Source organism: Anguilla rostrata, chromosome 3 (assembly GCF_018555375.3).
Source record: "Anguilla rostrata isolate EN2019 chromosome 3, ASM1855537v3, whole genome shotgun sequence".
Taxonomy (NCBI): domain Eukaryota; kingdom Metazoa; phylum Chordata; class Actinopteri; order Anguilliformes; family Anguillidae; genus Anguilla; species Anguilla rostrata.
The window spans coordinates 28,489,972-28,507,590 of record NC_057935.1 but is presented as its reverse complement, the minus strand read 5'-3'; the positions used below and the strand labels follow the sequence as shown (position 1 = coordinate 28,507,590).

Here is a 17,619-nt window from a genome sequence, read left to right as displayed (position 1 = left end):
AGATGAGACAGAAATAATCATAACAAATGCATCAGAAAGATAAAGGGATATATTTAGGCAGGGCGTAGACAAGCAACATCTACCGTGACATAATTTCCTGTGGGAAATGCAAGACCATGATACCATGCGCGGTCATCAAGTATTTCGAGCAAAAAGAAAAACTTGCAACACCTGACATTACTTACTCACACTTTTGTGTTGATGTTCAGTGTTCCTCTGATCATCTCCATGGTCTTGGACTTTCTATAGACTCAAAGCATGCCAGCATGCAGCCAAAGCTGGATTTTTCCCACAGACCCTGCCCATTCCAGCAGCTCCCCAATGAACATAACCGAAGCAATGGCCGACTGCAAATAAAGCTGTATGATTCAAAAAGAAGGAAGTGTCTCTATTTTACCCAACGTCAACTGTGACATTTGCGGCGCATTGGGTCTTGGGACAGGGGAAATTTCTGGGCGGCTTTCAGGAGGTGCTGTGGAAAATAATGTGACTTTTTAAAAGGGAAAAGAATGTCAAAAAATACGAAAAATGTAGCAGTCATGTGAAGGGAAAAATTATGTCAATGAAATAATCTCATAGACCACAACTGAAAAGGTGAAGGTAAAAAAAGATTGCTGCCCCTAAGTACCAAGGAATCTTGTGCTGAAAACACAAATAATTGAGATGAGAGGTGTTTAAGTCACCACTGGCACATGTGGTAACGAATGAATCAGCAGTAGAATCGGTAGGGAGAAAAATGCAATTACCAAAAGTTGATCTGGGAGATCCGGGGAAAGCGATGTTTTGGAGCACGTGAGAACCTCTGGAGTGAGTTCTATTATGAACAGCTGGAAGGGGGAAAGCAGTAGAGGATTAATAGAGAGTCTGTCCCATTCCGACAGTGGGTCCTGAGATTTAAATCTCTCTGGAGAGTAAAACATCAACACTGAAAGAAAACTAAGTATAAACGGATCCCCTCTACTCTTCTTCTTCCTCTAGTTGACATGTTTTCTTTAAAGAGATATTTCTTTTTTGCATTTCTCATCAGTCTCCCTAACCACACTGTACATGGTGGAGGGATTCTGTACTTGATTTCACAGATATTGTACTGGGTGTACTGTATTGATCAAAGTGAAAAAAATAAGGAATTCATATTGGTTTGTACATTTTCAGAGATAAAAGGTAAGCAGGTTTTCAGTTTTGTAAATAAATGCATTACATGAATGTATTAATGTAAAGTGAAAATATAGGATATGTGTGCATTTTGTAAATTACAGAAATGCTTTCATTTATTAACATGACTCCACAGAGAATGTGTCTACAAAAAATTGAGTTTTCTAGGGAATTGGGGACAGGGGAAATTTAATGGCTTACCAAGTCGAGGAGGGAACATTACCCGGCTTCCTGTCATAATTGACTTCTGAAAAGAAATTAAATTAAAATAAAGCTCCTATAAGTCTAATACAAGACATTTGATATATAAAATGATATAAGGTGATTTATTTATTTATTTAATGTTTATTTGATAGGGACGGATACATTTAAACGTAGATTATTGTCAAACAATATCCAATGCAATGTATCACAGCATTTATAGCATATGCTAATGTCCGATGCTTGTCCCTAGATGGGCTTCTCAACACTCACAATGTTTCTGTGTATTAATCTCCTCATTTCATAGAGGAATGGTTTCTCAAACCCATTTCTCTGACCCTTCACACAGTATCCAGCATCCAGGATTACATAAGTGTGTGTGACTCCTCCACCATGTCTAATGTGTCCCAGGCCTCTTGAGTGAGCCACTACTTCCTCCTTATTTTCAGGCAAGGCGCCCTGCCATTTTGGCAAATGCTCTATGGCCTCTGAATTTATGAGCCCCCTGCTCCAGGAACAGGTTATCCCTGCTGGCTGAGCCACTCACTCTGGGTGAAAGACTCTAGCCTGGTCCTCTGATGGAGAATAAGGATCCTGAAATCTTTCACGGTGGAACAAAGCAAGGGGGATGGCCCCAATAGAGAGTGAGTGCCATGGACATCCAGTGGATCCTTGCCAGATCAGACCTGTCATGTGTGGATTTAGGAGGTTCCTTGGGCTGTGCTGCTGCAGCTGGACTGGGAGTCTGACCCGCTTGCTAGCAACTATGCCCCTCAGAGAGAAAGAGAGGGGTGAGAGCGAAAGGGAGTGAGAGAGAGAGAGAGAGAGAGAGAGAGAGAGAGAGATCAAGGTGTGGGGGAGAGTGAGGGGGAAAAAGATGGAGAAAAAGTGGGAGAAAGAGAAATAGAGATGGAGAAAGGAAGAAATTGAGAATAAGAGTGGGAAAAAGAGTAGAGATGATTCATTTTTTAAAAATTAGAGATGAGGAGGGCAGTGGAAGAAAAGTAGATGTTCTTTTGACCTGGGCTGTCTCTCTTGGCTTCTGTAGCCTTGGACTCTTTTTAGTCCTTTTGCATCAGGGAAGAATAGGAATGGAAAAAAACACTTGCAGCTTTCAAAAATATAATAATGGCAAATCAAGATATTGAACTCCTTTTTAGAGGTCATTGCCTGTGGAAACAATTAACAGTGGAAAACCCCTGAAGCTGTGCATTTCTACTGTTTTACACAAAGGCGTTGGTACATACCACTGGTTTTCCATTTGGTATCTTTGGCTTGAAGAGTTTTTGGATGCCCTTTTCTGTGAAATGTGAGATAAAACAGTATACAAATTTAAACTTCTCAACTCTCAATAAATAAATAAATAAAATGTACATTGTGCACACTGAGAATTCTTGCCCTAGGAATAATTGCAGTTACACCATATTTAGTGGTATGAAAACATGTATTCTCAGCATGAGGGAAAGGAAAGGGCTGGACTCTAGTATGACCCACAAAAGTGTACTGGGCCAACATTTTGATTGACATGCAGCATATATTATTGGTACAAGGGGGATGATTTCAGTGACATACCACCCATGTTGTTGGTACAGGGGTTTGAGTGATGCATTTACTACAGAATGACCTACCACACATCCCATTGAAACAAGGAAACAATTTGAGTGATGCACCACCTATGCCACTAGTATAAGGGAAAGATCAGAATGATGGTAGGGAAGGAATAATTTGAGTGACACACCATTCACGCCATTAGCAGGAGGGAATTGTTTGAGTGATGTACCGCCTGTGCCATTTGTATGGTGGAAATTATTTGAATGATGCTCCATGCATACCACTGGTTACAAGAATCAGCTTGAATGACGTACCGCCCATGTTGGTGTTGTGAATGAGAGGTTTGCTCCACACCCCACTTTTCTCCTCCTTGTTGGACCGAACACCAAACTCGTAGGGTGTGTTGGGCTTCAGGTTGTCTATCACGGTGTCACTGGTTGGGCATGTCTGGTAGTTCCACTTCCTGTTCCTTTCCCGATAGCGAACTGTGTAATGCCTGCAGTTCATTTAAAACAAAACACAATGGCACAATGTCAAGGCTCCAAAATCAAAATATGTGAAGTAAAGAAACTATTGACAGTAGTGGGGGAAGCATGGTAGCTGCTGTCAAATTTGTCAAATTTGGTTTGAAGTAGTACAACAGGCTACGTGTTTTTTTTTTGTTTTTTTTTTAGTGTTTGCTGTTCAAAGTCACTTTTAAACATACATTGTTATTTACATGATTAAAAACTACTCAAAATGAATTCATCCAATCTTTTTTTTATTGTTCCGGACCTGTTGTGACTTAGTTCCATTTTATGCTGGTAGATGGGATCCTCATAATATTTGTTGGTAGCCTATGCATTGGGGAAGGGTTTCCAAGAATCACAGTTAATTATATTTTGAGGTTGTCTCCAGCAATAAACAACAGCAACAACAACAAAAAAGCAGTGTAATTATAGCTTCCACCTCACCTATGTTTTGGATACCATGTATGCACAATTGTATAAAAATTCTAGGAAAAAGGTTCTATAAATTTCAATGTTCTCACAATTTTACTGGAATATCTTTTCAATGTTACAACTTGCCACTACATGGCAGCAACATTGCAAGATTTTTTTTTTTTGTCATTTAGGATTATTGGGATGGCAGAAGTTACAGCTTGGTTGGGTGGCATGCCCCATACCTATACAGTTTTAAAAGTGACTTCGACAGAAAACAGTCTCTGGCAAAAAATTAGCCTAAACATTTCAAATGAATTTCACAAAACTTCCAGCAGTCTAAAATAGAATCTGTGGCCCGCCCCCTTATGAAAATGTGCATATTATCTGTAGCTAGTTCAACTAGTTCAACTATCTGGCTGTAAGGGCCAACTAGTTCAGCTTTTTTGTCATATGGATCAACAAGTTCAGCTAGCTGACCAAAAGGACCAACTAGTACAGCTAGATGGTTATAAAGACCAACTAGTTTAGCTAGCACTAAATTGTTCTTAGGACTGAACTAGCTTAACTAATGAGCCTATTAAACATAGCTAGTTAAACTAGCTGCACTTAAAACCTAGCTAAAACCTTTAACTAGCACTTAAAACCTTTAACTAGCCACATTTTTGTAGCATCTAGCCACCTAAAGCAGCAGCAAGCTGTGTTCTGAAGGCAGCAAGCTGGGCACCTCGTTGGCACAAATGGCAGCTAGTCAGGCAAATGTGGTAGCTAAATAAATCATATGGCCAGCTAGGTTGGAAAATTGGTTGCTAGTTTGGTAGCTAGCTACGAGGATTAAATGACAAAGTGGCTTACCACAGAAACCTGGTGTGAGACTTGAGGTGAACAATGAACAATGGTACCAAGCACAGACGAGTAGTACTGTAGTAGTTCCAGTTATCCCTTTTCATTTGGGCCAATACATTTTGTCACTGGTGGACCACAGACCTATTGATACTGATATTTTTGACAACAGTTTTGTCCGTCTACTAGTTGAGACCCAAATGGCATTAACTTGCGCAAATACGTTGAACTGTTCAAGTGTAATGCACACAGCAGTGGCCAGGCACTGAACAGAAGGAGCAGACATTAAGCTTTAATGAGAAGAGAAAGGGGAGATGAGCCACTCAGAACCGTATGCATTGGAGCTTTCCAGGGGCTTTTCAAAAGTTCTCCATTCCAACAGGGAGAAAAAAAGGAGAAAGCATAAAGCCTGTCAGTGAGGAACAAAAGATGTGTGTCAGTGCGTGGCCTTGTGTGTCCCCTACTCCCTTTTTCATACAGTACTCACACCTGCGCTCCTATGCTTCACTTCTCTCATTAGTATGGCACAAGTTATGTGTTAACCAAGAGTGGTTTGTGTAAAATATTTAACGTGTATAAATGCGTATGTATTGTGTATGTATGCATCAGTTTGTGAATTAATGTGTGTGCCTGCGGTATGTGTGTGGATAGTGTGTGTTATATTGCTCCATGCATTGGCATGGTCATGTCTGAGGCTGCTGAAATTGATAGATATCATTTTTATTTTTGATGGCCAGCTGTTCTGACACGTGTCTGTTACCTCTCCTTCCTTCAGCTCTGCCAGACTGTGACAGACAAGAGCATTACCGCATGTTCAGCTTTCAACCCAGAGCCAGCTTCTCCACATCAACACTTACATTACTGAAGTATGAGGTTTGACATCTGAAACTGGAAAGTGGGTTTTAATTAATGCCAGGTCTACAAATTACACATGGCAGACCCTCGTATGAGCACTATCTGCTATTGCTTTTTGCACCAAGGAGGGCTTATTGCATAGGCCTAAGAACCTCAGAGTGAACTCAGCCAATAGATCTAGGACTCCAGCATGAGCGACAGAATAGCCTCTGGCAAAGTGACTGCAAGGGGTGACACCCCCTCATGTGTAATGTTCTCTTCATGCCAACAAGTACTGTTGCATGTAAGGGTGGACCTCATGTTTTAGACACAATGCAGATACATTTGAAAGAATGAGCTCATGAGATTTATTCAATTTATCAAGTTCTAATTTTTCCTTCATTGCACATATTTGAAATCCCCAGGCATCCCTTCATAGTTTCTATCTGACATGGACTAGGAACTCACAGTGAGTGACCAGGCCAGATAACTGTGATTCATGACCACTTCCTCACTCACCCATCTTCCAGACAGTCATTCATGATGTTTCCATCATAGGGCGTCTTCAGGAGAGTTCCCCAGGATAGCAGCACTGATGTGGGGGTCACAGACCCGATCACAAGATGCAGGGGCTTGTCCAGGTCCACTTTTCCTGTTTTTGATAGGCAGGTAAAAGTTCAGAGGTCATTCCATTAACATAAACCATGGAAAAGCTCCTTGGTCTTATGATATCATGTATTAATGATGATAATAATATTGTTTTTTTCCCTCAAATTGAGAATTATGTATGACAATTTATTCTGGCAAAAACTGTCCATCGAGAAAGCAGTATAATTTACTTTTGTTTTTGTTTTATTTGTGTTTGTTCACGCATTTGTATTTGTTGTGTTTTACTGCTTATATACAGTATGTGTAGAGTATGTACTGTATGTGTAAAGATATGTACACATGGTTCTTATGCATATCTACATAATGTACACTGTATGACCAAAGGTATCTGGACAACCATTGGTCTGGGGCTGTTTTTCATCATCTGGCCTAGGCCTGTTAGTTCCAGTGAAGGCCAATTTTAATGCAATGACATTCTAGATGATTCTGTGCTTCCAACTTTGTGGCAACAGTTTGGGGAACAGTTTTGTTCTCTGATTCAGTATGTTCATATAGAAATGGTTTTCCAGGCCAAGAACGGCCTGGAAAAACTTGACTGGGCAGCACAGAACCTTGACCTCCACCCCATCCAACACCTTTGGGATCAATTGGAAAGCCTGTGAGCCAGACCTAATCGCCCAATCAGTTCCCAACTTCACTGATGCTCTTCTGGCTATAGCCTCAAAGGGTGGACCAACTCTACATTAATTCCCATAATTTTGGATGAGATGTTGGATGTCAGGTGTCCACATACATTTGGCCTTGTTGTGTATATAATTAATTTGGTTGATATGCTATGGCAGCACAGATTTATTTTTAATGCCAATTCAACTGTAATTTTATCAAATAAAAAAGAAACAATAGCAACAAACATAATTTCACCAATTTCCTAATTTATAGAGACTGACATATGAGCAGTGTATATGTACTGATTAGGTAATGATGTGTGTTTACCGGTGCAGTGTTTCTTCACATCATTTGATGGAATGGGCTGTACAGCAATCAGGTACTTTGGCTCTGCATCTGAACAAACAAAGAAAAACATTTCATATTGAGCCTGCAGCATTGTCTACATGTAAATATTACACCTTAAATAACACAACAAAATCAATACCAAATAATTCTATTATAATGACCTCATATTGATATATTTTAAATAAAAATCATATGTAAATGGTAGAATAAAATAGTAAAACCCTTCAACAAAGTCAAAAAGATGACATGATATCACAGTCATGACATCACATCCATCATAAGCTGTCATAACAGCATAACATAGTTTATTACAAATGTCATAACACTCATATAAATGCAGAACATTTTACAAAACAGATAAGTGGCTCAAAGTTATCACTGCATACATTACAACTGTGTAATGATAATGGACATGTTTTAATGTGCAGTCATGACTGGTTATATGGGCTTTTTACAGTATATTTCAAGAGTTATCTTAAATGTTCAAACATGTGTAAAAAAAAATAGCTGAATCAGTAACACAAGAGTTGAGACAGACACGGACAGAGGCAGAGAGACCTGAAGCTGGCTGTGTAACTAAATAAGAAAACATGCAATGCAACAGGCTCACGGCTCTGTGGAAAGAGATGACAAACTGCAACTAAAGCATGCAAAAAATGTGAGACGAGAAATATTAATAGGCACAAGTGAATTCATTAAAAAAAACTCACAGCACTGTTTGGAAAAAGGGAAAAGACAACATCTGGCCATTTGGCAATTGCCAAAAGCATCAAAAAGTCAAAAAGACCTGCAACTGTGGTTCACTCCAAAAAATGTAATATATGGGTATCTCAACTTTCTTATTCTCTGAGAGAGGTATGTGACTATGGTCCAGATTTACTAAGGAAATAGTGGCAGGGAAAAACATTTGCAGTAACAGATACCGACACATTAACAACTGATGTAGCAAGATTGTCGATTTACACAATGGATTAAATTCAGTGCTCTCATTTGCAATTAAGAGAGCATAAGAAGGGTCAGAAACAATACGGGATGCTTACACGTCCAGGTTATAAGGCACTAAGAAATAGATACGGAGCAACCAGGTACAAGTAGTGAAGGAACTACAAAAAAAAGTTACTTGCAGATCACAAAATATAGGTAATGGTCATCAAGGTACAGCTTCACAACATTGTATTATAGCATAGGAGTACAACACCAACAGAGATGATAAAAATTTGGAGTGACACATACAGAATTAATTCATTAGGTATAAGAAAATGGAGCAGTAGAGGATGTAACAAAAAGATAACATGATGTTAGGCAGCATGCAAAAACAAAAACTTTACAAGGGGAAAAGGCACAGGTGTTGGTCCAACTAAAGGAAGAATAGATATAACAGGTGATAAAATCCCTGCAAAAGTTGTGGGGTTAAAAGGAAAAGACAGATGAACTTGTGATGGGAGAAGGCCATAGAGCATCTGATGGCAAAACTGTATTCACAATTTATTATATGGTAAATGGACTGCATTTATATAGCGCTTTTATCCAAAGTGCTTTACAATTGAGGCTGCCATGCAAGGTACCAATCAGCTCGGTGGGAGCAATTAGGGGTTAGGTGTCTTGCTCAGGGACACTTCGACATGCCCAGGGTGGGGGATCGAACCGGCAACCCTCTGACTGCCAGACAACCGGTCTTACCTCCTGAGCTGTCGTACCATGTGTGTGTACATAATTTCAATAAAAAAATATAAGTTCATATTATATCTGACAATAAATGAGACGTGATTCATAGAAACACGTGTGAAACATATCATGTCTCCTATGTGGATACATTTGTTCATCTCCGCCCCATACAGCTCACAAGTGAAATTGATTTGACTGCCGAGGAGGTGTGCACAGCACGACACCCTTCACTGGTATCCTCTGTGTGAGCTGTAGGCTACATCACCACAAATTACTACCGCCCACTTTCTGGAGTTCCTGTCATGCCAATTTTGATCCGGGCTGCAAAAATGATCTGGGTGAGGTAATGACATTCTAAAACCATTGTGACGTACTTAAAGTTTTGCTGCAGGGCCCGTTGCTATGCCGACGTTGCCAGCCTTGCTACATTCTTTGGTGATAAAGATTCTAAGACAACTCAGCAATTTCTCTGCTTTAATGGGTTATTTTCCAGCCTGAAATGCGATCGTATTAGTAAATGGCAACACATGTCATCTAAAGCCGCATTTCCTCCCAAAGTACTTGGAACTTTTAGTCCCAGGAACTACTTTTCAAGGAACTAAAAGGTTCCTTCATGCCCATTGTTGTCTGCATTTCCACCATGGTCTAAAGTCCCGCGACGATTAGGCAAATTATTCCGCTGACGTATGAAAAAGTGACATCGTCGTCGGTCCATCTGTCGTATGATTTCTTCTGTAACTCCATACTGCCACCGAAGTATTAGTTATTTATTTTCCAATAACGGGACAGCCCGGAAGGGTTTATTCCACTTATACAATGGGTTTCCAACAATGACTATATATGGTTACCTAAGTATTTATAGATTTTTATCGACTTAATCACCTGAAATTGAAATATTCTTTCGCAGCCGTTTGGGAATATTATTTTACCGTTGTCAAGCAAAACTCTCGTTGGTAGTTCGACTTGGACCGTTGTTATGCAACAAACAGGATATAACAGACCAATATACAGATTGTAACTGTTCTATATATCCTCTCAAACACATTCACATGTTTTTATGCGAACATTCACTTTCATGTCTTGACATCCGATGCGACAGAATGCATTCACATTTCACAAATAACTGGTAACAACAGCAGAAAACATGCACACGTCGTAAACAATTGGCTGTTGAATTGATTAATTCGACTCTCCTTGTCATTTCCATATAATCGCAAAATGACAAGAATAAATAGAATGAAAACTCGGACTTGCGTGAAAATTTAAATTAATATTGCAGTGGTACAGCCACTGTTTGTTTTCATCTTTTTGAGTTACTGGTAGCGGAGCTGCTAAATATTTGAAGTGTGCCCTCCAGATGCGAACCATGCACCATAAATTAAAGTCCATATGTCTAGTCCTCCTGGTCTTTTTGTGGAAATGAAGAATCGCAGAGTGAAATTGTGGCAGTTTAACCTGTTATTTTACTCTGACAAAAAGCGCGGAAGGTGATTTTTTCCAGTTTGCTTTTACTGTATCCCCAACGTAAATTATGCAGAACTACCGCTACCTCACATAGCCTAACAGTGTCAAGCATTTTGAGTCAATTATAACGGGCTAACAAAAAAAAAAAAAAAGACCCGGATGAAAATATTCAGTAATCGAATTACATCGTTTGAATGGTTTGGTACGTAATATGCTGTCCCAGCACGAATGCTTATATTTTATAAAACAGACTTAATGCTAAAGCAAGAAAAGAACAGAAACGCACACAAAATAATCCTCAATCTTGATTTCTCATCTGTAGACGTTGGCAGGCTATAACCAAAAGTAGGCTACTGCGCTGCATAACATAAAGTTTGAATTCAAGTTATTATTTTGAAAATAATAAATTGGTTTGCGGCTGCAAATTTTTAAAAATGGCAGTTGAAATAAAATGCTGCGAGTACTCGACCAATCATAAATGTTCAGCGCTTGCGCGCCACCCCAAAAGTTCCTGTACTTTTCGAAAGTACTACCCCCCGAGCAGGGACTATTTGGGGGGTAAAATAAAGTCCCCGGTTCCTGCGGTGGAAATGCACTGAGTTCCTCAAAAGGTTCCTAGTTCCTGGGGAAAGTTCCTGCAGTGGAAACGCGGCTTAACTTGCAAGTAGTTGGCTATCTCCCTGGATATGAATTGAATGTTTTTAACAGAAAATAATAATAATAAATGTGATTTTATCCACGGAAATGGCTATACAAAAGGGCAAAATAAATGTTGTATACATTTGCATGAACACAATTATCTATGCATCAAAAGAAAAGTCACAGAGATATTCAAATCCAACGTAGATATTGTGATGTTGGAAAAGTAGTCGCAATCCTTTTGTTAATCTGGCCCTATGCTTTACAGAGCTGGAACAATTAGACACTGAACTGTAGTACATTTATAGATTCTGTCTCAATTAACATTAAAAATCTACAATAAAAGCCAAAATATTATAAAATTTAATTTAAAGGCGCCATTTGGAGGATAGCAATCAAGCTGTTATATCTGTGTTGTGCAGGAGCCCAGAAGTAGGGCTTAAACTGGGCAGGGAGACCAGTGTGGGGGGCAGACTGGTTTACATCATATCGCATTAGTATGTCCCATGAAGTGTGTATGCTAATTACAATAGAAAGATGGAAGATGGAGTACAGATTTGGCCAAGAAGAACATGGTCAGCAGTCCTTCAGTTACCTTCACCTTTATAAGGAGAACGTGGCTGAAAATGTTCTCTCTCAACAAATCCCTCCTAAATGTTTATCTTGGCCGTCATGAACACAACTAAATTCCCTAGACAAAACAAAAAAGGAGGAAGAAGTTCAGGCTCTTCTAAACTTGGTACGAAGGGTGAAATTCTCACATTAGGGCTTTGTCCAAATAGTTTGGAGAAGCACTGAATGGACTACTGTTACGGGAATTCAGTTTCGATTAATTAGTGTAGTTTTGTTGGCAGGTTCTTTGCTTGGTATTCGATACTAATGTTAGAGATTAAATATCAACCCAAGCTAGCTGGGAAAATGTGGAAAAATGAAATATAAGCTCATTGGGCAGGAGGGACAACATTGCCGAGATCTATTCCTCTCCTCCGTGGGAATATCTCAGTTTGACAATTGAACCAACTGCTTGGTATGGGCAATTGTTCCTAATGAACAAAATACGTAAATTTCTTGGATTTCTTGCTTTGCATTTAGGACATCAATTCCAGCTCTGGTTATAAAACATGGAGTGAGAACTTCCTGTATTTTCTTGTTGCAGGGGAGAGATCTTCCACCATTGCTTTTGCTTTGAAGATGTAGAACTTGGTTCACAAGCAATACTTCTGATGTCTTGAGTCAACGCCTTAGTTCAGCTATCTCTTGTCCCCCCTTACTTTTTCTCATGTGCTTTAAAGGTAATCACTGAAAAGGTAAACAGAAATAAGCCTGCTCCCTACAGGGCACAGCATGCTTCTGTGTGCTGGCTGGCTGTACAAATTGACACACTAACTTAGATTGACATCAAATAATTCAACGTGATATAAGATTGGGATGGCAGGTATGCCATCCCGCCAAGTTACGCCTTGGCGGGGCATGCCCCATACCTATACAGCACTTTCCAGGGTTCCCCACAAAAATAACCACAACAGCCACAGACACTCAGCCCTTAAAAACATTAAATTCTGTACATTCTGACCTCATTTCAACAGACAGAATTCATCAACAACTTCACATGTCCACACAATAAAGCCCCAAACTAAGGGGATTTTGTGTTTTCTCCTTCTTCTTCTCATTCTTATTTTTCCTGCCGCCTATCCCACAAACAAAATGTCTCCCCATTGGACGTTTTACCAACACCAGCCAATCCTTCACCTACATGACCCAATCAAAATCTCGCATACAAGCGCAAAATACCCATACCTTTTTAGTTTGAAACATTTCCAATGTTAACAGTTAGTCTGTTTGTGGCCTAGTGCTCAGTGTTACAGTCTATGGGTCATTGGGTCCTAGGTTCAAGCACAGTCAGAAACAAGTTTCTTTTTTCCTTACTAATAATTGTCTATTACTTCTCAATTATTGCTTTTGCACCACATCTACCCGCCATTCCCCAAACGTATACACTGCATTATCATGTACCATCTACACGTTCAGTTAACCGGCTACAATATTTCAAAATCATATGAATTCAACGGGAGCTCTTCTATTATCACCCAAGAAATTTCCTAGTTTCAATAGTTCAATAGCCAGTTCGTGAGTTAGAGGTAAGTCTCACTGTCTACGGATCATGAAGTTGCCTATTCAAGCCCAGCCAAGAACAGCTTTCTTTAACCTGCTTTTTTGTTCACTAATAATTCTCTATTACTTCTCAACAATTTGCCTTTGCACCACATCTACCCCGCGTTCATCGAACGTACACACTGCATAATGACATACCATCTACACGTTCAGTTAACCGGCTACAATATCGCCAGGCCATATGGATTCAACCGGACCTCGGCTGTGCTTATTGGCCTGTGTCCTTCTATAAAACCACGGATAGGTTTGCCCATGAAATTTCACTAACAAAGTCATCGACTGAGGTTGAAGGATCAAATCCAGCCTTGCCCTCAGGCAGATACTTTCATATTGTGCACTAGCGTTTTCTTACGCTTATTTGCTTTACGCTATATTTGCTTTACCAAAAGTCACTCACGGCCACCCATATGCATTTCATGATGGCAAATGTATTGATTTTCTTAAAAAGTTACACCAGTTGACCACTGTGCCATTTCTACTAACTATATTTCTTCACTTGGCTACTGTAGAAAACGTTCTTATCAGCAAACGCCACGTTTCTACATTCATGTTACCTCGCTATTACGACCTCAAAAACCACTGGCTCTACCATGAGGCAGAAACATATTAATAGAACCCCACACGAGTTAGAATAAACAAGCAAATGAATTTAGTTTACAAAACACAAAAATACTCACAAATGATCTAGCAATAAGAGCAGGGAGGTCTGGCCAAAAAGAACAAAAGAAAGGAGAAGCCTGGGCCAACCACGCAGTGGGCCGTCGGACCCAGGACTTCTCTCTAAACTAACAAAACAGAGAAAAAACTAAACTACAACAATAAAGCCACGATAACTAGACTACCAGACCTCCCTCCCCACAAGAAAAAGGAAAAATAGGAAACTTAGACAAAAACACTAAAGGGGAAGAGGGACCAAACAAAAGGGAATGCTGCCAGCCAGGGGTCTCTCTCTCCACTCTCCACAGAGCCCTTTTGAAGGAAGGGGCACTACAGGTGCAATCAGCCCCTAATCATAGGCACCTGAGAGATGGAGAGACAGACAAAGGGGAATAAAAGCAGAACAGGGGGGAGCGCGTAACACTCGCCCTGTTCTCTATCTAGCCACATACAAACAATTACTATGTGTGTACGGTCTGCATCTCCTCATTAAAACATTACATTTTAAATCATGACTCAATCATAATTATAACTACTAGTGCTGAACATAAGAAAAGCACATCAGTGCAATAGATTTCCTACGCATTATCACATGTTACTGAACCCACCACTTTAACAACTGATCATTTATACCGTCTGTTATATATACCGTTCCATAAGGAAACTCAGCTCGCCCATGGTCACTTCATTTACTTTGCACTATAGTCAGTGATCATGTCAGCCTTCACCTACATGCCCATTCTGCTAAAAACATATTGTTTCAACTACACATCTCCTCATTTCTCTTGTACTATTGTTATTTTATCATATGCAAAGCTTGCTGGGACATACGCGTCTGCTCCTATTCTCCACTATCAAGTCTTCCCGTTCTACTAATTCCAATTCTCACTGATCTACTTTAGCAAAACAGTGAAGAGGACTCCTACCTGCAGATAAGCCTATAAAAATGCCTTATAAACCCTATAAACACTGAAAGTGCATCTCCACGAAATAACAGAAAACCGAGCAGGACAGAAGGGTACACAAGTTGCGACCTAGGGAGCTCTAATTCTACGGGCTTGCTGATAATTTTGTCAATCAAGGCTCGTTGAATGGCCATCAAATCCATAAGTACATACACTGGCCATGTTTCAGCTGCGTTTCTGATGCGTTTATACTTACGCCACCGCACCCTTTGTCACAGCCACTTACATATATAGCAAAGCAAAAGTCCTAAACGGTACACGCTCATCAGACTGTACAAATTCACACAAGGATAGTCGTAATCCACAACCGTTTCTTAAAGGGCTACTTCGCCTTTCTCATTTTCTCATAATAAAACGCTTTGCAAAAAGAAATGATATCTCATAAAAAAACACGTTTTCAACATACAAAAATGCCAAGTTACTCACACATACAAGACATACACCATCTATAACTCATTCATTCAAACTGGCAAAATCTAGGCCTGCCATTAAAAGTATTGATATCAAAATGACGCCAAGTTACTGTACTACAAACAATATAGGCTATCTTGCCTCACCAAAATTAAATAAGCTGTATTCCAAAGCAATGCTACCCAATGTTTCCTCAATTGTTTCAAGTCACTTGGCCCTGTGTGTATAAGCATGCAGTACATGGACAGGCCAACCATATGTGGCTATGGTTACACTACTCTTTTAAATCCAATTTCTATGCATTTTTTTATATCCGATCAGGCGAGGCTGCATTAAGTGACAGGTGTGAACACACACAAATCGGATATTGCTCGCATTGGGTTCGGATCTGACAAACCACTTGGCAAGGTGGTCTAGCACACATTGTGATTGGAATTGCTTGTAGTCTGGACATAATCAGGCATCTCAAAACGCTTTCACCAGAAAAACATCAGGAAATAGCGCAATAGCCACTAGTTTGAGCACAGACACGGGGGCACGGAGGTGAGTGTGCTGACGGTGGAGAAGAGGCTGCGGCTGATGACAAATGTGGTCGAACGTATGCTTTCGCATACGGAAATTGACAAGCCAGTGGGAATCTGTGAAGTTGTGGATAATGTGGTTCCACCAGTGCTGGCTGCATTCGCGTACCCATACCCTCCTCTCAACCGAAACAGTGGAGGCAAACAGTAGCATAATACTCACACTAACAGCACGCCTCCGCTGCTGCCTCCTAATCAGTGCACGCCTGGTGCGACCCTACTTCGACTACTCAGTAGTTTAAATATAATTAAAAAGAACACAATCTCACGAATACCGAAAGCCATTGGAATGTCTTTTCTGTTCTTTTTTTATTTTTATTGAGCGGGATAATGAAATCCGAACTAAGATCTGATCGCAAGAGCTCGCATTGAACTGTCAAATGTGGTCGCAACTCAAATGTGGCCTGGTGTGAGCGGATGTTCAAATTCCGATTCCAGAAGTCGCATGAAAAGACTAGTGTAACCGTACCCTGTGTAGATGGGTTATGTAAGAGTTAAGATTGATTCAATAGGCGTCTATATGTCCAATTTGTATTGGTATGTATGTATTTAGCTGCCCAGCTTTTCTGTTGCATGAATGATTGTACGTTTCTTGGTATAAATGTCTGTTCATAAATGTGAGGGAAATGTCCCCATGGGCAGGGCCGACCTGTGGCATAAACGCTCTCTGCGGCCACAACCACTAGGGGGGGCCACACGATCATGAGGGGGGGCCACACGATCCAATTTTTATCTAAGGTAAATAACAGTATTTATGTAATTACGGTATTCATCCCCTATCGTGGAACTAGCGGTATAAATATAAAATGGAATGGCAACAGAACATTTCATAACAATGTAATGTAAGAAAGGATTTTACCAAGAGAACCCCCGCCCCCCTGCTCAATAGAATCCAACAGCACCCCCCCCCCCCCCCCCAATGGGGCAAAAGGGCAATGGCAGGAGTATACCCAACATGACATGAATGTCTTTCTGTGTGGGAGGAAACCGGAGTATCTGGAGTAAATCCGTGTGAACACGAGCAGAGCAGGCAAAATGCACGCAGACAGGATCCAGCCAGCCGGGAACTTCCTTTTTACAAGGAAACAGTGCTAACCATAGATTAAAACTCAAAAAGGCCAAGCAAAATTGATTGATAGTTTGAAAAAGAAAAATAAACTTGAGATTATTACTGATTTCTTTCAACTTTTTCCAAGTGTTTTGGCCAATAATTTCGATCAGTGAGGAGTTTATCTGGAATGTAATCCATTGTAAATTGTAAGTGCTATTAGTTTATAATGTACTTTCTGTCTGCTGTCTAACCACTCACTATTTCCTAAGAGAAAGATACACCTAGGCTAAAGACATTCAAACTCTATTTTTCAAAACTCCACACATTCCATGTTACCATACATTTCCTATGTTAAGTCAATGAGGATATCTACTTTATTTCCATAAGAAGTCATTTCAAAATAATAGCAAAGAGACAGATTTATTCCAGCTTTTATGTACTATATCAGGTTTTCAGTATGTCAAACGTTTACATATACTTTGTTAGTATTTGGTGGCATTGCCTTTTAATTGCTTAACTTGAATCAAATGCTTGGGGTAGCCTTCCACAAGCTTCTCACAATACTTTGCTGGAATTTTTGCCCATTCCTCCTGACAGAACTGGTGTAACTCAGTCAGGTTTGTGGGCCTCCTTGATCGGACATGCTTTTTCAGTACAGTCCACAAATTTTCTATGGGATTCAGGTCAGGGCTTTGTGATGGCCACTCCAATACTTTCACTTTGTTGTCTTTAAGCCATTTTGTTACATTACATTACAGGCATTTGGCAGACGCTCTTATCCAACCGCATAGTTCAACTTGGACCCTGAAGGTTAAACTGATTAACACTAACACAAACGAGATCAGCAACAATGCAGTCTATGGAAAAATACAAGCAGTAGTTAAGACAGG

The 17,619-nt window shown here is 40.1% G+C and overlaps 1 protein-coding gene across 10 annotated transcripts in view; it reads right to left on the bottom strand.

The window, feature by feature from the left end:
• Positions 1-17,619, bottom strand: part of LOC135250623 (target of Nesh-SH3) — a 45,081-nt gene that overhangs the window by 19,640 nt on the left and 7,822 nt on the right. For 4 of the 10 annotated variants that reach the window (XM_064327132.1, XM_064327135.1, XM_064327137.1 and 1 more), the window contains exons 3-9: positions 7,104-7,172; positions 6,021-6,153; positions 3,219-3,400; positions 2,601-2,653; positions 1,354-1,399; positions 747-827; positions 398-472 (exon numbers count right to left, since the gene is read on the bottom strand). In XM_064327132.1, the coding sequence (XP_064183202.1) occupies positions 398-472; positions 747-827; positions 1,354-1,399; positions 2,601-2,653; positions 3,219-3,400; positions 6,021-6,153; positions 7,104-7,172 (639 nt within the window). The remainder of the gene's footprint in view (positions 1-397; positions 473-746; positions 828-1,353; positions 1,400-2,600; positions 2,654-3,218; positions 3,401-6,020; positions 6,154-7,103; positions 7,173-17,619) is intronic. The other 6 variants (XM_064327136.1, XM_064327140.1, XM_064327142.1 and 3 more) reach the window with 3 other exon arrangements.